This window comes from Misgurnus anguillicaudatus, unplaced genomic scaffold (assembly GCF_027580225.2).
Source record: "Misgurnus anguillicaudatus unplaced genomic scaffold, ASM2758022v2 HiC_scaffold_31, whole genome shotgun sequence".
NCBI classification, from domain to species: Eukaryota; Metazoa; Chordata; class Actinopteri; order Cypriniformes; family Cobitidae; genus Misgurnus; species Misgurnus anguillicaudatus.
This window is the reverse complement of record NW_027395281.1, coordinates 2780819-2804515: the sequence shown is the minus strand read 5'-3', so window position 1 is coordinate 2804515 and position 23697 is coordinate 2780819. Positions and strand designations below refer to the sequence as shown.

Genomic DNA, 23697 nt, shown 5'->3' with positions numbered 1-23697 from the left:
ACAGTAAGTTTATTTAACGCATGATCACGCATTGGAAGGCATTTCTTTTGTGTTGCTTTCACAAACAAACACGTAACAATAATGGCGTCGTCTTACTGCATAAAGGCTCATTATGCAAGTGTTTTGTTCTTCAGCTGTCAATCACAGATTATTCAAGAGCTTCCAGCCTCCTTGCATATTGCCTTCCTTACCAAAAAGTGACTTTGAAATTGTAAATCAATATATTGTTTTATGTGAATGAGTAAGCAGAATGATTTTCACATCACTTTAAAGAAAAAAACTCTAGACTACTGTACTAGATCCTGTATTGAAAAGTCTTGGGAAAACATGTTTAGTATGGGTTTTGTGGACTTGTATCAGTGACTTAAAAATTTAGCTTTTTTCAAAAACCACGCATAAACATTTTTCTCTCAAAAATAAAAACATGTACATGTTGATCATATAATATTGTAGCCCAGTTTGTGCTGAACACAGTGTTATAAGACTTTGGCCATTATTATGCAACTGAAAAAAGCACAAATGTCAGTGCATGTCAAAACTTCCCCAGGGCCCTAAAAACTCCTTAGACCCCAGAGGGTTAAATATTTTGTCGTCTATGTCTACAACAACATGAATATAAAGGTATTTGGTAGCAGACACTCGCGATCACAGACAGGTTTTTTGAGTTTATAACAGTACAAATAAAATGCACTTGAGATATCTTAGCCCGCATGTAATTTTGCTGTTTGATTATGGCAGTGAATACACAGCAAGCATTTACCATTTAACGCGTTTCACCTATAATATAAAATTTAACTACACAGTGGCCACACTACAGTATATTCATCCTAAATCATGGAGTATAGTATGTTTTTCACGGTCGAACGCACAGCCTGACAAAGTGTGGTTAATTTGATGCATACGTGTAGATAGACGTTCGGCGCATAGTGTACAATGGGTTTAAAAACTCAGATGGTGCATGTACAGTACACGTTCTGAAGAAAATTAAGTTGAAATAACTTTAAATATTTTAAGTGTTACCAATGGAAGTAATTTAAGTTGACCCAACTTTTAACTTTTTACAGTGTAATGTATTTATTTTGATTATCTGCTATTATAAAGATCAGTCAGATAACCCTTACTTTAACAGTACGTCATACACCATAAAGTTGCCCATTTATCCGGAAGAATCTTGACAATCTGGTTCAGGTGAGTTTTTGTAAATTTCTGAAGAACTCCAGAGAAAGTAAATTCCTCAGGGTAGGGTTGATAATCATATAAATAGACACAGCTGATGAGATCTGTTCATAACCTCAACTGAATATCTTGATTTAATCTGTTCTTATTAGAATCAACAGCAGGATGAAGACGATTTTTACAATCATTATTTTATTCATTTTCCATATGTGTGGTGAGTGTTTAGTTTTACCATGCTTTCACTTTCGCATTATAAACAGTAAACATTTACTAATCTTATACTTTAGATTTATGTTTTACAAAGACGACTTAGAAATTAAATCAAATGGCATTTGTTTTACAATATTGCATTGTTTTAAGGAAACTTTTACACGAAAATCAAGAAATCAAAGAAACAGAAAAAGTATTATATATATATATATATATATATATATATATATATATATATATATATATGTGTTTTATTGTCCTTAAAGAAAAATTGTACTACTTTTGTACTGAGATGATAAGACATTTTTACAAGAGTATTTTTACAAAGCATCATAATATTTAACACATCACATTATACTAAATATTTTTAGTATTCAGTACTATTAATAATAATTTTACCTTTTATGTGTAGTACATTGCATAAAAACCATATGTACGATTTATATGCAAACAGCGCTGTGCAAAAAAGTAAGCATATGGTGCATACGTGTGCATCACCTGAACTGCACCACTGGGTATTAGTAATTATAACAAAGTTAATAAAAGGAAAGTTAGGGATTGTTGAGAATTAGTCAAGTCAACAAGTGTTTTTTTTTTTTTTTGAAGACTGTGGGGGACTCATTGTATGAGAGGAACAGAATGAATAAACTTTTTTGTGGTGATGGCACAACCGGGTATCTGTTTACTGAATGTAAATTGTTCTTTTTCACTTCGAACATATATAATGTAAGATCTGTACCAGCATAACAAAAGGTTTAAAGGTCCACTGTGTAGATTTTCATTTTTCATTCATTATTTTCATTCAGTTCATCATGTAAGGTCTTTAAACACCAATGATATTTCAAATCTCCATCTAGAGATGCATTTTTTTCTCTATTAATCTCTATCAGCAGGTGTGTTTGGTGATGATGTGAAGTCAGTGTCAGTGATGGCTGGAGATTCAGTCTCACTACAAACTGATCTCACTGAGCTACAGGAGGATGATGTGATTTGGTGGAGGTTTGGAGAAGGTGAATCTAAAGATCTTTTAGCTGAAATTGTTAAAAATAAGATCTGGTATGCACCTGGGAGATTCAAAGACAAACTGCAGATATCAGGCAGTCAGACTGATCTCACCATCAAGAACATGAAGATCAAATTCTCAGGACTCTATGAAGCAGAGATCAACATTGTCAATGGAACAGTATACAAGAGATTTAATGTTATTGTCAATGGTGAGTGTAAATATGTTTTGCTTTACAAATTAATTTTGATTTAAGCTTCTTAATCTGTCTGTGTTACTGTTTCTTGTAGCGTCTCCTCCTGTTATTAATTCTGGACCAAGTGAAGTGGCATCTTTTACAGTGACTGAGGGTGAATCTGTTATTTTACCCTGTAATGTTCAAACACAGAGAGATGATCTGATACTGTGGAGGTTTGGAGATGAAAGTGCTCTCATAGCTGAAGTTGATATGGAGGACAATAAGACTTCAGTATTTGATGGCACTGATGGGAGTTTCAGAGACAGACTGAAGATGAATGATCAAACTGGAGATCTCATCATCACTGAAAGCAAACCTAAATACACTGGAGTTTATCAACTAAAGATCAGCAGAAACAAACAAACCTTATACAAGACATTCAGTGTTATTGTCAGGGGTGAGTATCTAAAATCTTTCATAGTAAAGATTATTAGCTGTGTTTAAATAATTCAGATCATAACATGAAGAGGTACTACCAAGGAGGATTAGGGCCAAGCTAAAATAAAAAAATAAAACCATCTCGAGATTAAAGTCATTAAAATGCAAGAATAAAATCATTATTTAATGAGAAAAAAGTCAGAAAAAATATAATTTCGAGAATAAAGTCGTTAATTAACAAGAATAAAGTCGTTATGTAACGAGAATAAAGTCGTTATTTAACGAGAATAAAGTCGTTATTTAACGATAATAAAGTCGGTATTTAACAAGAATAAAGTTAAAGGCGGAGTCCACGATGTTTGAAAAACGCGTTGGAAAAGGAGACGGGCCGACTACCAAAACACACTTATAGCCAATCAAATCAAATCAAATGCCGGGTTGCGTATGTGTGGGGCGGGTCTATCAACAGAAGGTCCAGATTCTATTGGGGTAGGGGCGTGTTTGTTTAGGTGATTTCAAATATCAACATTGGCTTTCAAACATCATGGACTCCGCCTTTAATATATAGCAAAAATAAAGTCGCAGAATCTCAAGAATTAAGTCAATATATAACAAGAATTTTCGATTTTAAACTTAACTCTTCTTTTGAGCGTTTAAAATATGAGCCTTTATTTACTAAAATGTAAAAGTAAATATTTTTGTAAACCCTTCTGCAACTTATAGCGTATATTATGTGTATGTTAAAAATGATGTTGATTGTTTCTCTTTGTCATTACAGAATCAGGTTTGTCATCGGGTGTTATAGCAGGATTATGTGTTTTCTTCCTCCTGGTTATTGCTGCCGTTATTGCTGCTGGTTTGATTTTGTATCGTCGAAAGATCTCTAAACTTAAACGTAAGTTTAATCTTCAGTTGATACAGCAATAAGAAGTGAAAGTTGCTTTAAGCTTCACTGTAAAAAAATTCAGTAGAAATTACAGTGTTATTGCAGCTGGGTTGCTGGTAACTTAACGTAGATTTAAATTTATGTTATTTACTGGCAACATTTTGTTCAAAGTTAAATGAACATGAAACATTTACAAGTCTTTGTCTTTACAGAGTAAAACTAAAAAAACAGTATCAAACAAAACATTCTGGGAAACAACATCTGAAGCAAAAAAAAAAAAAAAAACAGAAAAAGGTTGATGATGATTTCTGGTTCCCAGAATGCTCTGCATGAGGCTGTTATTGTATAGTTTTATTCTGTAAAGATGAAGACTTAAATCTACGGTAAATTACCAGCAACCCAGCTGCAATAACATTGTAAATTCTACTGAATTTTTTTTACAGTCTTGTTTATTCTTATCACACAGTCATCTTATGTAGAAAGTCTTGGGTGTGGTAGTTTTCTATGGTAAAGATGTGTGATAAAGCAAAAACATTTGCTCTTAGAGAAATGAAGTAAAACAGGTTGTAAACTCGTTGGAATTTTACTGAGAAAACACTCAACGGTTAAATGTTATCATAAATCACTTTTTATATGTCATTCCAAACCTGTTAGTCCTTCGATTACCTTCGGAATACATTTTTAGATATTTTTAATAAAAACCATGAGGCTTGTGACTGTCCCGTACACTGAAACTAAACGCATTGAGCGTGTCCAAAAGAAAATGCAATTCCCACCGGCAATTGAATGAGGTCGTTAGTTTTGTTTTCTTCGTGCACAAAAGTGTTCTTATCACTTTATAATATTCTTATTCAACCACTAATGTCATATTGACTTTTTTAGCGATGTCTTTCATTCTTTTCTGACCTTGAATAGTGTCCATTGACTAAAAGTTTATAGGGCAGTCACAAGTCTCACGCTTTTCATCTAAAAATGTTTTCTGGGCTGCGTTCTCCGATAACGTTGTCTCTTAGCGCGCTACGAAGACTCAAAAGGTACACCTTAACTACAGGTATACATTTTCTACGTGTGTTCTCCGAACTATACCTTAGGATGTTGCTTAAGGTAAACCTTCTTAAGTTCTACCTTAGCAGGTGCTGTCCATGGTGGAGGTGCTGAATAGGTTGATATCGATGCCTCAATTATCCATTGTGCGCTCTTTCCTTCACAGCGGTATAGGTAAAGTATTGAGAAAACAATGTTCTTTATAAAGACGCGTTTTAGAAATAGTACAAACTGCATTTATCGGGGCTCATTGAAATGTACATGCGGAAATAAATATGCAATTCCAAACTCTCACAGCCATAAGTGTGTTAATGTTCTCCACAACGTATGCTTATTATCCACCAGCCGTATCACATTATTGGCACAAATCGCTCATGTGTGTAATTTGATGATTTCCTCAATAAAAGCGCGAACATGAGAGACATACCGACATTCACTATATGTCTGGAAAAAAGTCAGCAAAAAGAGATCGCCCAGCTTCACTGCTTCCGAAATGTCTATACTGCTTGATGAGGTGGAACACCACAAATGTGTATTATTCGCTAGTTTCCGCACAACGGTCTCCAAAAAAAAAAAAAAAAAACATCTGGAAAAGCATAGCCATGAAATTGGCAGCGTCTGGTTCCTGCCCATTGAGACAGTGGGATGTGATCCGTAAAAAAATTGCACGATTTTGCCAGCGCTGTGTCGCTGCCATAGCTGTTAAGTTTGTGTAAACTAATCTTTCTTTATATAGACTATTAAGCCTTTTCTGTCAAATGATACGCTAGCTGATGTGCCTTATGATAGTAATTAAAAAAGCTAACAACCATTAGTGGATGGAAACTTTATTAATGAAAACATTTCCATACACTGGGTGTAGGCTACAGTATAACAACTTAAGTATTTTATGTGTGAAATTTTAAAGTAAAGTGAAAATGTAATTTTAATACTAAATCAGATGTTATATTAAATGTTCATATAATTTTTTCTATATGTAATTAAACTGTGACGTAAAAAAGCTTTTTGCGTAGTGGTGGCCAGCCACTAGCGGTATAAACCATCAGCAGCGATAAGGTATAGCTAATAGCGCTCCAGACCAACCTTACGAATGTATGACTTACAGAAGGTATACTTAACTAAGGTTTCGGAAAACACGTACTCTATTATCGATAAGTTACTTCTTAAGGTACAACTTAAGAACGACGTAGCGTTAATGTAGTTTCGGAGAACGCAGCACTGAACATAATCAAAGGACTCATCATGGATTTCAAATGACATAGGGGTAAGTGATTTATGATAAAATTTTCATTCTGGGGTGAACTACACCTTTAAGGTAAAGGTGCCTAAACTTTTTCTTACCAAGAGCCAAAAATCATCCAATTATCCTTTTTCCTTATCTCGGATCTGAACTCTTCAACTTTCTTAATTGTATTAAGGTAGTTTTATAGCCTGACGTTGTCATACTCAATTCTAGTCAGAATTTGAGTCTGATACCGCTTCATTGAGCTAAAATTATGAGGCGTGTCTCAACCGAAAAATGCCTCTCCACTCAATTGGATAGTCCTATGACCAATCAGAGCAACGGAGTGTGTGACGTACGTTGAAATGTTGTCTTTTGCAGCCTGACCGAACTGCTAGTAATTTTGCTACAATGATACTAACATCATTGTGATTATACTAAGTCTGAGTTAGCGAATGTACACCACCACCTACTATGTTTACAACATTTCATTTATATCACAACATTAAGTATTTACTAAGTCATCGAGTAAGACTATCTCTTACCATTTGTACGTTAGGTGAACTTCATCCACGACGATACCCATTATGTTGGCTTGAAAAATATCGGAGCCTAGCATGTCCCTCCACTTATTCAGCAGTCACGATTCCGGGCTTACGAAAAGAAGCTGGCAACGACCGCTAATTATATCCACCTCGTCGTGCACGCCGAGTTGCATCGCCGTGATACCCATTTCAGTTGCTTCTTTAACTTTGTCCTCCATAAGTGCGACCAACTTTTGCCGAATGCCGTAGGAAGGACGGCAAAAACATAAACAAATGCTTTGATCGTGTTTCTCTGTCGATAATATTAGAACAGACTCAATGTCAGAATCCACACATCTGAATTCACCAGCGGCAGCCATTTCATTGTAAACAGATTCAACACACGCGCTCTTTGGTGACGTGGTTGATACGTTACTGTTGGTCATCTGTCCATCATTGTATAAAGCCCGCCCTCACAATTTGATTCGTCGACCAGTTTTGGGACTCACATAGTAGCTCCTCAACGGAAAAACGCCAGACCGATCTTCCCGTTTTTCAAATTGTGGTGGGCGGGGCTAAGATCGGCTGGCACCCAGGCTAGTAGTTTTAAGGTGTATTGTTTATTTTCATAGTAAATATTTAAGTTGTGCTTAACTTTAATTAAATTAAGAACTGTAAATACAATCTGTGGATGTTTAGTATTGATTTTAATCTTTTTTAGTCTGTCAACCAACTTTTAGGGGTGGTTTCCCGGACAGGGATTAGTTTAAGCCAGGACTAGGCCTTAGTTTAATTATGAAATATAACTAGTTTTAACAAACATGCCTTACTAAAAACATTACTTGTGTGCACTTTCAGGCAAAACAAAGGGCACTGATGTATTTTAAGATATGTCAGTGCAAGATGTTTTCAGTTTGGACAGCTCTTACATTTATTGTAGTCTAGGACTAGTCTAATCCCTGTCCGGGAAACCGCCTCTTAAAGTACTACGGTAAATTCTAGGTGACAGCTTTTGTTACCTTCATAAGACATCAATCTATCGTCAGTGGTTTCAGGAATCTTGTATTTCCTACATCTGCTTTTTTGACTTTTGAAAGACACAGCACCTCCACATGTTTATTTTATGAACTGCCAAGGACCATGTTAATGTGCTGTGGAAGCACTTGTAAAATTTATTTTTATCTCTCTTTCTCTCTTCTATGTGTTGCTGTGATAGATGAAGTGAAGTTATTGTCAGTAGTGGAAGGAGAATCTGTCACTTTACACACTTATATTGAACTACAGAAAGATACTGTAGTAGAGTGGACGTATGAAGATGAGGAGCTCAAAAAAGAAGGCAAAAAGATCACTATAGATGAGGAAGTTATTGATGGGAGATTCAGAGACGTACTGAAACGGGACAGTGAGACTGGATCTCTTACCATCACTAAATTCAAAGCTCAACATGCTGGACTTTATGAAGTTAAGATTACCAGCAGCAAAGGAACATCAAACTCTAAATTCAATGTTTATCTCAAAGGTTAGTAGCTCAAAACTATTTAACAATAATGAATGTTCCTTAATCCAACACAATCTCATGGCAATCTCACATATTTTATTTGGTGCCCAATCCGTATTAATTTGTACAACCATTTTTGTATGTTTTTGTTCGGTTGATGTGTGATTAGGGGTGGGGTTAGGGGAGGGTCTTCATCATTCTTTTTATAATCATACTTTTTTGTTATTCACTTTGTTCGAATCTACAAGAATTAGCTAACTCATAAAATACTACATATTCCTGTAAGATTAGGCCGGTAAATCAAGTGATTTACTGGTATTACTCAAATATATCATATAATTCTTCTCCATAAATGCATCCATTTATTAGCTTTTTTAGATATGATTTGCTACTTTTATTTTTTTGAAGATAAAAGAGAATGACGTATAATTCCTGATGTTGATTTATGTTTTCAGTAAACTAAGATCTTGTATTTTTATTTAAACCGATGAGTAAATTCTTCTGAATAATCTTTATGTTGTAATATAATCTGTGTTGTTCTCTAGTACATTGACTTGATCTGATGTAATGTTGATCTTCTGTGTTTTTCTCATCTATGTGCTGCTGTTATAAATGAAGCGAGGGTCAGAAAAGGAAAGGTGGGGGAATCTGTGACTTTAGACACTTGTGTTGCTGAAATCCAGAAAGATCAAGCGATACTGTGGATGTTTGAAAATACGACTATAGCTGAATACACTGGAGGCACTGATAAAGCTACATTATATAAAACTGATGAGAGATTTAAAAACAAACTGGAGATGAACAGTCAGACCGGAGATCTCACCATCAAAAACATTAGAACTGAACACACTGGAGAATATAAAGTACAGATCAAGAGGACGAGTGGAACCAAAGAGAGAAAATTTGATGTCGCTTTCTCTGGTGAGTAGATGAGTTTCACTTAGATTGAAGAAATGCAGCTCTTATTGAAGAAAAAAACATTTCCTGACAGCCAAGATGCTTTCAAACAAAATAAACATAATTTTGTAAATAAAATGTGCTTTATTAAGTATACATATAATATATATTTATTTGTTTGTATTTAACTGAACCTGTCAAGATGACTTACAGTACCGAGATGAGGGTGTGGTTTTATTTTTAAGTGGTTGGTATCTGATAATATCACCACTGGCCAATCAAAATTAAGAATTCCTGAATGATGTTTTCTGTTTGCGTTCATGTGTGTTTGTTGATTGAAACTAGTGGAAGCTATGAAGGGAGGATCTGTTACTCTACTCACTAAAGTTAAAATAGAAGAAGGTGATGAGGTGAAGTGGACTTCAGAAGACAAAAGCACTCTTGTAACTGGAATGAATGGAGACAACAGCAAGACTTTATATAAAGATGTTGGGAGATTCAGAGACAGACTGAAGATGAACGCTCAGACTGGAGATCTCACCATCAGAGATATCAGACAGAAAGATGAAGGAGTTTATACACTAAAACTGATCAAAGCTGATGGAAAAATCACATACAGAATATTTAATGTTGAAGTCACTGGTTAGTAACTCAACACTTCTGATATAATCATTCACTTTTTCAGCATTCACAGTAAAATCTAATATTGAATTAATGTCATGTGCAGTAGCTCAGGCAGCTCAGATGAGCTGAATAAATTGTTTGTTGATTTTCCTTTATATGTAAAAAAAAAAAAAAAACATTTGTGCTAATTTTTACCTTTTCTTAATTAAACAGATGTAAATATCATGTGATGAATATAAACCTTATTCAGGAAGTACCTGTGTGAACTGATTGGCTGATTTTTGTTTTTAACAGCCAAAGTTCAGGGAAACTTTCTGAACCAGCAGAGGTCAGGTAAGATTATCGGCTACCTGTAAATCTCTAAATCTCTCTGACTCACAAATCAATCTGAATTCAGTTTGATTGATTTTTAAGAATTATTTTAAAGATAGATTTGACAGCTGACCTACAAAATGATCATGTTTTTGTGCAAAAAGTATTTGTCTCTATATAAGTTGTCTCAGACAACCGCACGTTTGTTCTGTGGTGGCTACATTAGCCTCTCTATGTGCTAAACTCAACATTTCATGGGATTAGACCATATAGCCAGAAAACCTGAGGTGTATTCCAGAAAGCAGGTTATGTGACTTACCCGGGTACGCTCTAAAAAACGTTGGGTTGTTTTTTTAACCCAACTGCTGGGTTGAGCCAGTTGGGTTATTTTGTTGGGTTGTTTTATCAGTGTTGGGTAGTTTTTGTGTAACCCAACTAGTTGGGTTAAATGTTGGGTAATTTTGAAGCAGAGCCAACTTAATAGATACATATAGCCCAGGGGTGTCCAATACGTCGATCGCCTTTGAAGGAGCGCTGAAAGCGGAGATGCGCCCGACGTCATTCGCGTCATTCCATTGTCCAATCGAATGAGGGGAGAGGCGGGCCTTACGTTGTGGTAAGGGAAGTTTACAGTTGCTTTGAAGAACCGGACTCCACTCGCTCACTCTCTCCTGTGTTTCTACACCTCTCATCCTCAAACAAGGTCAGAGCAAGCGTCCTCTTTTTAAAGTTTCTGCTAATATGACAGTTAACAGCAAAAGAGCGCTCACGCTTCAATATTTGATTGACAAGACAGCTGACTCGGTGGTTGCCTAGCAATAGAAAGCCGCATCGCACTGCTCATTTTTTTAAAGACAGGCTTCTGATACTGTTGTCTTTTCCTAGTTTGTTTCACTAAACTGCATCTCCGCTATTTTAAGCAGTACTTGACATGTACTCAATGACTTTTTTAACTCCTCAAAAAGAATGAAGTAGCCTAGCCTAATGGGGGCAGCCTTAAATTCAATGTAGAGATATGCAGTATAGTCCTAATACACTTTTAAATTGTCATTAAAAAATGTAACTGTGTTTTTTAGCAGGTAGATCGTGTCGGCTTTATCATTTTAAAAGTAGATCACCACACAAAAAAGTCTGGACACCCCTGATATAGCCGTTTCAAATATTACTTTATCTAGTTTACAAAATTTATTTTTAAGAGAAGTTCAGTCGAGAACATATATGTATAATGTTCAAATTTGCAGTCAATTTGTAAAGATAGCGCCAATTTTTAAATGTAATTACATGAAGTAAGAATGTTACCGGCGCAACCACCGGGTGTCAGTGTTGTTCTTCCCCAGAGAGAACTCCTCCCATCCCCCCACACAGACGCGCATTTTGTGGTTACCATGTTTTTACTGTAACCATGTTTTTTGTTTTAACTGTAGTAAAACCATTTGTTAATTTTTGTAAGAGAAAAGATAATCTTAATTATGTCTAATTATATCTAATTAGATATAATTAATATATTTAAAATCATATATAAAATCTATTATTATTTTTACAGGCTTTTAAATAATATTTAAATAATATTATGTGTATTTTCGTTGAGACACATATAATATTGGACTTAAATTGGGTAAAATAGGTTCATATTAATTATTTAATTAATTAATTATATCTGTTTTGTAATCACACACTTCTAAGCCGATTATAAACATTGATTTTGACAGAAAGTATTGGTTTATAATGTTATTTCTCATTTAAAAACGTTTAAGTTCTCTGACGTTTCCATGGTGACTCGTGAAATCTGTGATCCATTGACAATGCCTTTATGTTGTTACCACATGAGCACGCATTAACTCTGGGTTACTTTCAGTGGGTTGATTGAACTAACTCTTAAACTGTGTTTTGGAACCGACATACCCCGAGTAAGCAAGTTTGGGGTTGATCAACCCAACGTTTAGGGTTAATCTAATGGTAAATTAACCCTGCTTTCTGGAATACACCCCTGTTTTTCATTCTAATCCACCCCCCAAACCTAACCCTAAACCCAACATCTTGCAATACGTAGCTGTATCGGAATAACTGAACCGCATATCTATACATCATGACAGTCTAAGGATAACAGCGCCAGCCTAACAGTCTAATGCCAGGAGAGTAGCATTCTCAATGCAGAATTGTACTTTGACAAGAACTTAGTTTGATTTGTATTTTTCATGAATTGTATTTATTTGGAGCATGAACAGCTAGTGTGTGATGCTTTTGCCATTTATGAGGAAACATAACTTTTTTTTTAAATGAATAATCTTTGTTATGTTCAAGCTTTGTTTTTTATTTATTTTGTTTTGTTTTAAGATTTGTGTTCAATTTATATTGTTAATCATTTATGACACAACAAAACAAATGGTTAAAAAACTATAACACCACCAACTTAAACTCTGATTACACATGAGATTAAGCAAGTAACTGGCAAACATGAGCATCTTTATGATCATAAACTCTTTAGAAGTGTCTGCAGCAGGTTTGTATTTTGACATCACACGTGATGCACTTGGTTTAAATGACGCGCCAAACACATTTAGACATTTCAAGCCACAAACATAATGGGCTAAACACATGTTGTGACAACTATAGTAAAAATGCTATTTTGCAACTTTATTCAACTTTATTAAAATGCTATTCGTTATTATTAATAATTGTATTTTGACAGGAACACAAACTACAATTATACAAATATGCAATTATATATTATAGCCTATATTTATGCACCTTAACCAGTGTAGCTAATGGACTTTAGCTTAATCTAATGTGACAAAGCTAATCTTACATGTCAGAATAAATTCAAGCATTTTTTGGAGAATTCTTCTAGCAAGTCTTTCTTGTAAGTAAATTAAAAGTCAGCTTTAAGAAAACAGCAGATGTCTATATACAAAAGCAACAGTTGGTAAGTATGGTTATGTTCTCAATAATACAGGTGTTTGGTTGATTTAACACTCAAGCATTCAGTTAAGCAGGTTTTGTTCATTTCATTTTTGTTTTTTTGGACTTTTCTTTTCCATTTGAAGGCAGAATGCTGTGTTTTCCCGGTCATAGCTGTCCATCAATTGTGACATGTGTTACTGTGCAAACGGATGGGGTATGATATCAAAGCATTGCAAGAGCAGACTGCTTTGCATGCTTTTTAGTCACTCTCGCGGTACTTTTATGTTTTTTATGCGATCTGCGCAGCGACATTAAACACCCATTTAATCATCTACAGTCACGTGGCAGGGGCGCTAATATGTGTGGATGGTGCGTCTTGTCCTCTGCTTTGTCACCGCAAAATGCATTCATATTTATACAGAATGAAACATTTTTATTTTCTGAGCAACCAAGATGGTGCCCTACGCAGACTGCGTACTCTGCGTATAGGGAGTGGCGCTACTGGGTTCACATGACACATCGAACACATATTTTGAATTTGCGCCCCTTAGAAGAGAAGTCACCGGCCTCCACTGCTGCACACACATCTAAATTACCCTATAGATTTATATATAATATAATTACCTGTCATATATCGTAAATATAAATTTTCAACTGAATATTTCAATACATTTCTTGATAGTAACATGGCTTTAAACTTTGAAACAGTCCAAAACATGGAAGTAGCGGAATAGTATTGCAATACTTGCTCCGCCCACTTCCGGCCTCAGACTGTTAGGCTGGCGTGGTTAGGTTGTGGCTAGAACACTGCATGAAAAGTGGAATTTTCGTCAGAATGTGGCACTGTAGATTGCTGTGAAACTCCAAGTTTACGACTGCGCACGACAATTTGCAGCCAACACCGAAAACTGCCGTAAGTTGTCAGAAGTTGACGTGGGTCTTGCTTGGAAGTTGTCCCCCCTTCCCCTAATTCTAGGGGAGGCTTTAACATGTAAATGAACATGCTGTGAGCTATACAAATGCAAATCAGGGTAGCAGCTGGGGGAGTTTTACTCAGGTAACATTCTGAGAGGTTTTAATCTTTGATTTTAAGAAAATCTTTGGTATCAGTAAAGCCAAATTACAGACTCTTAAATTTTAGTTTGAATTTATTTATTTTTAAAGTATGCTACACGGTTAACACATTGTCTTCATGATGTAAACATCACTTAATATTTTGAGTTATGGACATTTACTTAAAAATCTTAGTTCATTTAACTTTTAAGTGTATAAAATTAATCAAACTAAAACATTCAAGTGAATGAATTTTAGCAGTACATGTTGTAAGGAACACCCATAATCCTTTGTCTCAGAATATTACGATTATTTAAGCTTTTTTACAGAATTAAGAACTAATAAGAACTTTAACTACTTAAATATTTGTTAAAATGTCATAGAGGTTTATGCTCTAATATTATTCATGTTGTTTAGTTTAAAATTATAAATTACCATTTTTGTAAATGAAAGTCCCCGTTCAGGTGATCAGTGTTTATTGACATAAACAACACATTGTATTGTATTGTATTGTGTTTCAGTGGAGAATCAAGTTTATTTAATGACTGACTAAGTCATGAGTTTTGTGTTATAATACCATTTATAACACTAAGAGAATTATAATTATACATTAATTAAAAATATAATTTTTTTCAACTCAGTTAACTAAGTGGAGATGTTGGACAGAGTAATTCAAAATCAACTTTAAGTTTAATGACAATCATTTATCAAACTTTTCTTCACCATTTATCACAATACTTTCAAAATATTTTTTCCTAATAATTTTTAAACTATCCCTTTAAGTAGATTCAATTTCTCCAGGCTAACAGTGTATATTAATTACTCTGTATGTAATTAGCAATAACCAATGTTAGGTAAAAAAGATACACCAAACTATTTATTTCAACAATTTTAATTGTTTTAACAGTTTTAATCAGGCTCAATTTGTGCATTCTATGCAAACACCATCAAACAACATGTCAAACAACAAAATGTCTGTCCGGATGGGAATGAAGCAAGGTAACTTGTGCAATTACATCACAGCTCAAATACTGTGCATAGTGGCATGACTACAGTTTATTGAATTCACATACTGGTAATCCTGCCATACTTGTCCATCATTTACATCTCCTAACACACCCTTTGGCAGTTCCCGCTTTCGCCTTTCATCTAATTTCTCTTCAAATCCAAGTCTTTTAACAAGTCCTCCCAGAGACTGCACAACACTCTTGTAACAGTAAGAACGTATTGGATGGACATACTCTTCACCGCTCGAATATGTAGCCTTTCTTAGCAAGGCAGAGCCATATTTCTTCCTTAATGCAGACCTCTGCTTTGGGTGATTGTAGAACGGGATGTGACCACAAGTCCTGCAAACCTTTGTACCATCCCGTCTGCGCTCATAGGTTTCAGTAAGCATGTACACTGTCATACATTTTGGACAAACCACATACTGTAAGTCGTCGTCACGGAGGATACCAGTCAATTTCATCATGGCCAAAAGTTTCATCAACAAGTGTTCGGTTTTTTCACTTCTGGACTGATCACTTCCATGCTCCTCCCCATCTTGTATGTAAGGATAGGCTTCACTCTGCTCCTCAGCAAGGATTTCCCCCTCTTCATCCACACAGTCATCCTATGGAAATTTAAAGGACATATTTAAAACACATGCAATGCACATACTCAGCACCACCATTAGACCATTAGAGATTGAAAAGTCCATCATGAATATGGCCATTTGAGATTGAAAACCCCATCGTTAATATGGTCATTTGAGATTTAAAAAGAACATAATTAATATGGTCATTTCTCATCAATATGGCCATTTGAGTATGAAAAGATTTGAAAACTGTAGTTGGAAAAGATCATGTGCATCTCAAACAGCTAGCTTTATCTTAGTGCAATGAACCAGTTAAGTACTTTGTGGGAACTTCATCCACTTCAACTTCATTTTAGTTTTTTTTATACTTTATAAAGTGTGTTTATACTTTAGTTGCTTTCATTAGTTAACTAACAGAAATTTGAGAGTGGAAAACAATAATGTGGGTGAAACATGTTAGGTTTTCCCATTTTAGCTCTGGATTAGCATGTAATGAACTTTATACTGGTATATCCAAATGTAATTTCATGCTTACCACACAACAGGAGATGTCCAGGAAAAGATGAATGCTTTGTTCATCTGCTGTTTCGTCTGAAAAACAACAAACAGAAGATACCGTTATGCATTATAACGCGATATTCCTATTTAATTATAAATTAATTTATACTATTAAAATAACAACAACAGTGATAATCAACCACATTTAACTAGACCAGGGGTCTCCAACCTTTTGTGAGCAAGGGCTGCCACAATGGATAAAACATGCTGGATGGCTACTTTTTGATATAGCATACTCAAAACGTTTTTGTTTAACTTGTTGATTTTATTTTATTTTACTTGTTGATATGTTTTAGTATTGTTTAAAATGTGAACATACGTAAAGCAAGCCAAGCTTATATAAAAATATGTAATTATGCTTACCGTTGTCTGAACTGCAATTCGCTGGGTGCATTTCTTCAAATTCTTCAATCACTTTTTTTTCTGGGTCCTCGGATTGCATTTCACTTTCACCAATCTCTCTAACTCCAGTAAAGTTATCCTCCGGGTCTTTACACATGACAGGACATCACTCACAGCGGGTTCATGACTGGATAGCAGCAGGCTCTGTACGTTATCTGACCTGACGTAGTCCTTTTGGATTTTTTCTCCCAAACTCCATTTTTGAAATAGCGCTTTCTGTGGTCAAAATACTGTGTATGACACAGTTCAGTGTTGCAATGTTCACAGAAGCGCCCATAGATTTGTATATAAAGGCTAGATGGCTCAAGGCGGAGTCCCTAACGGCATCACCTGGCGGCCATCTTACGACAGGGCGCTCGCTCACTCGTAGCATTGAGTTTAATGGTGCAGGTACTTTTAAATGACCATAACTTGCTCAATTTTCTACCGATTTTCAAACGGTTTGGGTTTTTACAAACGTTATTAACGTGGCTATAATTCTGGATGCTTTAACATGTTTCATGAATTTATTTTTTATTTTTAGTATAGGTATGCAGTGTCATAGGTACATCTTTGACGTTTATAACAAACCAAACCGTTTGAAAATCGGTAAAAAATTAAGCAAGTTATGGTCATTTAAAAGTACCTTCATCATTAAAACTCAATGCTACGAGTGAGCGAGCGCCCTGTCGTAAGATGGCCGCCAAAATGCGGACGTTGCACTCAATTGGCCAGCAGCGCGGACGAGCCATCTAGCCTTTATATACATATCTAGGGAAGCGCCAAGGTCGTTTCTTCAGTCTTGGGACTTCCATCTTTCAACTGACAGCACACTGTGTTGATATCACACAGAGCTCCCGGCACATCGCGTTTGTTGTTTATATCATACGCATGCGCGCACGTCTCACAAGATTTTCCTTATATCAATAACCTCGCGTGTGATTGGAGGAGCCCGACAGGCTTCTCGCCTTCGTCCAATCGCGTGCGAGGTCATGGCCACGGCTCACACAGCAGTACAAGAGGAACATTAAGCGATGTTTGGTTGGGTGTTTGTAACTCTCCAAGAAGAGAAGACGGGTGCACAATCCCAAGATTGCGGTAAGAATGATTTTATGTAAAATCATAAAATTTTAAGTAGTTTTAAGTAGCCCAAGCTGTGTGTTTTATTGCTTAGAGGTGTTTTTGTCTTGTAATTTTTAGGAGGCTGTACGGCGTCTCTGAGGTACACTGCAGGCTCTTTGAACCAGAGCAAAGGTAACGTTACGATTTAAAGAATATGCTTTTATTCTTGTATAAGGAAATAGGTACGTTAATAGATCCGATCTTAAACCCGCACATCTTGTTTTCACAGAGTAACGTCGCCTCATAACGAAGCCGTGACCTCCTATTTGGTTGGGGCTATTTTAGCAAGTCCACATTTAACTGCTGAGAATGACGACATTGTTTGTAAGTATAACTTCTAATGTTTTTCCTCATTTCTTGTTTAATTGTACCGTGACTCTGTTTATTAATACCAGTCTCATTTAATTGTTTTCCAGCTGCCTGTAAGACGTATTATGAGTCGGTTCGCCGGAGCTTCAGATACAAACAACCTGAACTCGCGTCGCGGGCGGAAATGCGAAAAATTTAGCTCGGAGTCGACCCAGAAGAAAAAGGGTAAGATTTATTATATTAGATCAGTTTTTTGTCAATGTGAGTATTTTTCTGGTCACTTATTGTCTTTATTGATTATATTACAGTTGCTGGAAGCGAGACGAAGTGTGCTGGCTGAGGGTGAGATGGACATTTGAAAGTGCGCCACCATAGATCTCATGTCTGATGAAGACGGCATTGTTGACGGGGTGTCTGGATGGATTGTGCGGCCACCGCCCTCTCGCAGCCTGGAACTCTCCGAGCTCTGTGCCACGCTGCAATTCAGATTAGAGGCGATACCAAAGTACAGGGGAACTCACCATATATGCCTGCAAAAGCGACTTTTTTTACAACGTTTTTGAGTTTTTTTTCTTTTTTCAACACTTGATAACTTTGAAAAAGATTTTTAGGGATCTTTCCCGAATGTCTTGGGCACTTTTTGACGTGTTTGGAGGACAACATAAGAGACATTATGCTGCTTTGTACATAGTTGTGTGTTTCTAATTAAAGCTCTTTCTTTGAATAAACAGCTGTGTGTTTATAAATAAACCTCTTTGTTTTCTCTTATATTTCTTGATGGTGTGAATAATGAAGTACATAGCACAATGACATTATTATATAAAAAATTAATATCACATAAATTATATATTTATTATTATTATTATTATTGGGGTTTACATTTATAATGAGCCAGGGTGCCCAACAACCCCCCTCTTTAGAGTAACGGCCCGACTTGAATTTACTCACTCGGTATTGGCTGAAGCCACTTGTTTTAAACAAGAAAAATCCCTTGTGATTGGTTTGAAGTGATCTGCCAACCATTCACGGGAGATTTTACTTGTTTAAAAGTAGTGGCTTCAGCCAATACTGAGTGAGTACATTCAAGTGGGCAGTTACTCTAGTTTTACTGCTATTCACATGCTAATTAGACTAGAGACGCTTTACCTGGCCGGCAGAGGTTTCGCTGCTATTCATATGCTAATTAGAGGCATCGTACCCCCGCGGGGCTCTCCACCTGCGTCATGGTTCGTTTACGACAATTTGTGACACAGACGAACGCGACGCTCGCTGCCTGTAAATTGAGGAAAGCTGCCGAAAATTAGGGAAATTTTCGGGAGCCTACAGGCGCTTACGGGGACGAAAATCCCACTTTTCATGCAGTGGAAGGGATAGAGCTACGGTCAAAATCTTGTGAAATCTCGTTGGATGAGCGATGTTTTAATCCCAAAGCTAAACCTAACCTTTCATTAGGCCTTAGCTGTATCCTGTCTAGCCAGAACAGCTGTTTTTCATCCCCAATTCTACCTGAGACTGTACTTTATCTCTGTGTTTGAGAGAGTATAGCTCATGTTCTTCTCCAGTATAGTAAGCTGATTTGACACTACTCTTCTGTTTTTTATCTATGTGCTGATGTTATAAATAAAGAGATGATCAGAACAGGAAATGAGGGGGGATCTGTCACTTTAGACACTTGTGTTACTAACATCCAGAAAGATGATGAGATTCTGTGGACGTTTGGAGACATGCGTATAGCTCGATACATTGGAGGCAGTAATGAATCTACATTATATGATTATATTGATGAGAGATTTAAAGACAAACTGGAGGTAAACCATCACAACGGAGATCTCACCATCAGAAACATCAGAACTGAACTCACTGGAGAATATAAAGTACAGACGAAAACCAGCAGCAGGAACAAAGAGAGAAAATTCAATGTCGCTTACTCTGGTGAGTAGATGGATGTATTTGAATGTATCTGAAATGAAAATTACTGCACTTATTATAAGGGAGAATCATGTACAGTTCAGTTATCCAGTTGTTATCACAGAATAAAATCTGACAGTGTGATCAGAACGCCAATGTGAAGTAGAGATAAACCCTGCTGACTGTATATGAGTGTTAAAGGAACAGTTCATCTTTTTTTATGTTTATCAGCTTAACCCCAGGCCATTCAAGATGTAGGTGACCTTTCTTTCTTCAGTAGAACACAAATGTAGATTTTTTAAGTCCAACCGTTTCAGTCTGTCAGAAGTATAATGCAAGTGGATGGTAAAAAAAACACGCACAGACAAATCCAAATTAAACTCTGCACCTCGTGACGACCAGTGTTGGTCAAGTTACTTGGAAAAAGTAATTAGTTACTGATAACTGATTACTTCCCTAAGAAAGTAATCCCGTTACTTTACTGATTACTTATTTTCAAAAGTAATTAGTTACTTTACTAGTTACTTTACTAATTACTTTTCAAAAACATGATGCACGACCTGAAAATGCTACACAGTATAAAGCAATAGGGCCCGGTTGCATAAAGCACCTTAAGTGTAATGTTCCCTTAAATTCACCCTTCTATTTCATTTAAACTTAAGGTTGCAAAAAAAACCTTAAGCTTTTTCTGTTGCATCTCCATGGCAACAATAGTATTTTATAAACCTGGGTCGCTGTCGTGAAACATTTAACGATTACCCTTACCTAAGTGAACCATTTCAGGGATTATACTGTATGCAACACCTTTAAATTATTATCTTACTGTAGGTAAAGGGAATTTACCTCTTAAGTGTCATACTTAAGAGGCTTTATGCAACCGGGCCAAGACCTTTCTGCATAATTCTATTCTTTCTGCATCCATCATCTAAAATTGAATCAAATTAAACATTCTCTGTTTTAACCTCTCGACACACACTTATTTGTTTTTAAGCCTGCTAACATTAATAATATTAATATCAACATTAATATACATCGTTTAAAATGTCTACGGGTTTAGCATCAGTGTATGGTCTCTGTTTTGAGATACATATCATATCATGTAGTAAGTTATTTTGTTACAGAAGTCCAGATGACAACATGCAAAATATAAACGGGACTTCTTACCTTATAACGATCGCGAGTCGAATCCGGTCTGTTTCAGATGTGTGAATAACCCATAAAATTCATCAAATGACAACTTTTGTCCACAAATGCGTATTATCCATGAAATATAGTCTGTTGTTTACATCAGATTTCGCGTGAACGTGTATGAGATGGAGCCGCAGCGGTCAAGTCAGCTTGTCCACAAATGCGTATAATCCATGAAATACAGATATAGTCCGTTGTTTTACATCAGATTTCGCGTGAACATGTATGAGATGGAGCCGCAGCGGTCATGTCAGCTGGGGGTTCAGGGATATTTTCAGTAAGTTTCACATTACTGAGCCGCCTTGCTAGGTGTTTGCTTAGATTTGAGGTGGAATCTTTCGCTGTAGATAAAAGTTGTATTCCCACGCAGAGTGTACAGCGGGCGCTGATGTTTTTGTCACCGTTAACTGGGTTAAACTCAAAGTAATGTCGGTACTTCCAAGCATTAAACGCTGCATATAGTCTTGTTCTCTTCCGCGCTCCATGTTGTCTTCTCACGTTCAACAATACACTGACTGAGGGCGCGGCGCTCATACGTCATTGTCACTCGACTCGCGTCACCACACGAGAGAGTCTCACGAAGCAAAATCAAGATAAAAAAAAAATAACGCAGTAACGCAGCCTGCTAACGGGGAAGTAACAGTAATCTAATTACTGGTTTTGCAATTGTAATCCCTTACTTTACTTGTTACTTGAAAAAAGTAATTGGATTACAGTAACGCGTTACTTCTAACGCGTTACTGCCCATCACTGGTGACGACACATCAATGTCCTAAGACACGAAACAATTGGTGTGTTCAAGAAACTGAACAGTATTTATGTCATTTCAGTATTTATGAAATACATAGTCTTCTATTTCACCTTTAATACAAGACTATCCCCAAAGCTATACGCGTGTACACATCACCGTCTTATTCTTGTAGGGTTTAATGACGGGTTGCGAACCAACTTTATAGATGCATATACCGCCACCTACTGAATCTGATGTACGGCATGAGGGCGCATATAAACTATTCAGGGCTCCCAATATTCCAGAATTCCAAATGCCAAATTCTCTTTTGCTCTACCATGAGCAGTCATATAAAAAGAAATCATTGTCATTTAAAAACATAGACATTTATTTTTACCAGACTAACATTAGTTTAGCAACACATTTTCAAGCCGATAAGTTGCAAAACAGCCATTGCACTTTACCGTGCAGTACTTTGATTGGTCAATCTTCCAGAGTGACATATTAACAATTCCTTAATATTTTATTTTAAGCTATCAGAGTGGTCGGGCATGTAAATGAGGGGGCCTAGGGACTTGGTTGCAGACTTCAAATTTAAAACAAGTTGAAGGTTTTGCACAGACCCTTTCAATTTTCATTCATGGTCAAATTTAAAGTCTGTGACCTGAATTATTGAGTGTTATTTTGTTAATTTCAGGCTGCTATCTGTGAACTTATTTGGAATATTACCACTGGCCAATCAGAATCAAGTATTAATGTTTTCATTCAACAGTGAGAGCTATCAAGGGAGAATCTGTTACTCTATGCACTAAAGTTAAAATAGAAGAAGGTGATGAGGTGGAGTGGACCTCAAAAGATAAAACCATTCTGATAACTGGAATGAATGGGGATGACAGCAAGACTTCATATACAGATGATGAGAGATTCAGAGGCAGACTGGAGATGAACGCTCAGACTGGAGAACTCAGCATCACAGATATCAAACAGACAGATGAAGGAGTTTATAAACTACAGCTGATCAAAGCTGATGGAAAAATCACACAAAGAATATTCAGTGTTGATGTAGTTGGTGGCATTCAGAACCAACAAAACTCAGGTAAGATTCTGTAAACCTGTCAATCACTGAATGAATTAACAAAAGCAAGTTGGTATGTATGGTTATGTTCCTAATAATACAGGTTTAACACTCAAGCATTCAGTTAAGCAGGTTTAGTTAATAAATAAGGGCATAGACCCTTGTTGTTAGCATATAAGTTACAAAACCATGTCTTTTGGCATAGATATATTTCAGTGGTGTCAAAAGTATTCATATTCATTACTCAAGTAGAAGTATAGATACTAGGTTTTAAAAAACTTTTGTAGAAGTTGAAGTATCAACTCAAGCTTTTTACTCAAGTAAAAGTGAAAAAGTACTGGTTTCAAAACTACTTAAAGTATAAAAGTAAAAGTAATGTAAGGAAAAAAATGTCATTAGAGAAAAAAGCCTAGGCCGCACCACAGGGGCCTTCCCTATCTCCTCTAAAAAATGTTTCTAAAGGCCATAATAACTATAGTGTTATTAAAATGTTAATGTTAAAAATTTTGGGATGCACTAGGGCCAGGGGTAGGCAACGTCAGTCCTGGAGTGTCGATGTCCTGCAGATTAGCTCCAACCCTTATAAAACCTTGGTTACCTGTAGTTTCAGGTGACTTTAACCTTTATTAGTTTGTTCAGGTCTGCTTGATTAGACCTGGAGCTAAACACTGCAGGACATCGGCACTCCACGTTGCCTACCCCTGCACTAGGCTATCTGTTTCAACCACATACGGTATATGCCCATTAAAAATGAACGCATTTCAATACAATGCAAACAAATACATTAAAGCAGTGGTTCTCAAACTGGATGTCGCCAGATGGTGCCAGGGGCCCCAGTTTTATAATATTTTATGAAATACATTACTTTATTATAAATTCTG

At 36.2% G+C, this 23697-nt stretch overlaps 1 protein-coding gene and 1 long non-coding RNA gene across 2 annotated transcripts; one reads left to right on the top strand and one right to left on the bottom strand.

Annotated features, from left to right (window-relative positions):
• Positions 1–14852: 14852 nt before the first annotated feature.
• Positions 14853–16799, bottom strand: LOC141362975 (uncharacterized). Its single transcript, XM_073865304.1, has 3 exons — positions 16467–16799; positions 16081–16136; positions 14853–15581 (listed from the first exon to the last, which is right to left on the bottom strand). Exons 1-3 carry the CDS (start codon positions 16600–16602, stop codon positions 14991–14993), a joined length of 783 nt encoding a protein of 260 aa, XP_073721405.1. The 5' UTR covers positions 16603–16799; the 3' UTR covers positions 14853–14990.
• A 449-nt stretch (positions 16800–17248) lies between these two features.
• On the top strand, positions 17249–18738 carry LOC129431933 (uncharacterized). Its single transcript, XR_012368502.1, has 5 exons — positions 17249–17582; positions 17685–17738; positions 17836–17930; positions 18023–18140; positions 18224–18738. It is a non-coding gene; the product is annotated as an uncharacterized lncRNA (long non-coding RNA).
• Positions 18739–23697: the final 4959 nt, after the last annotated feature.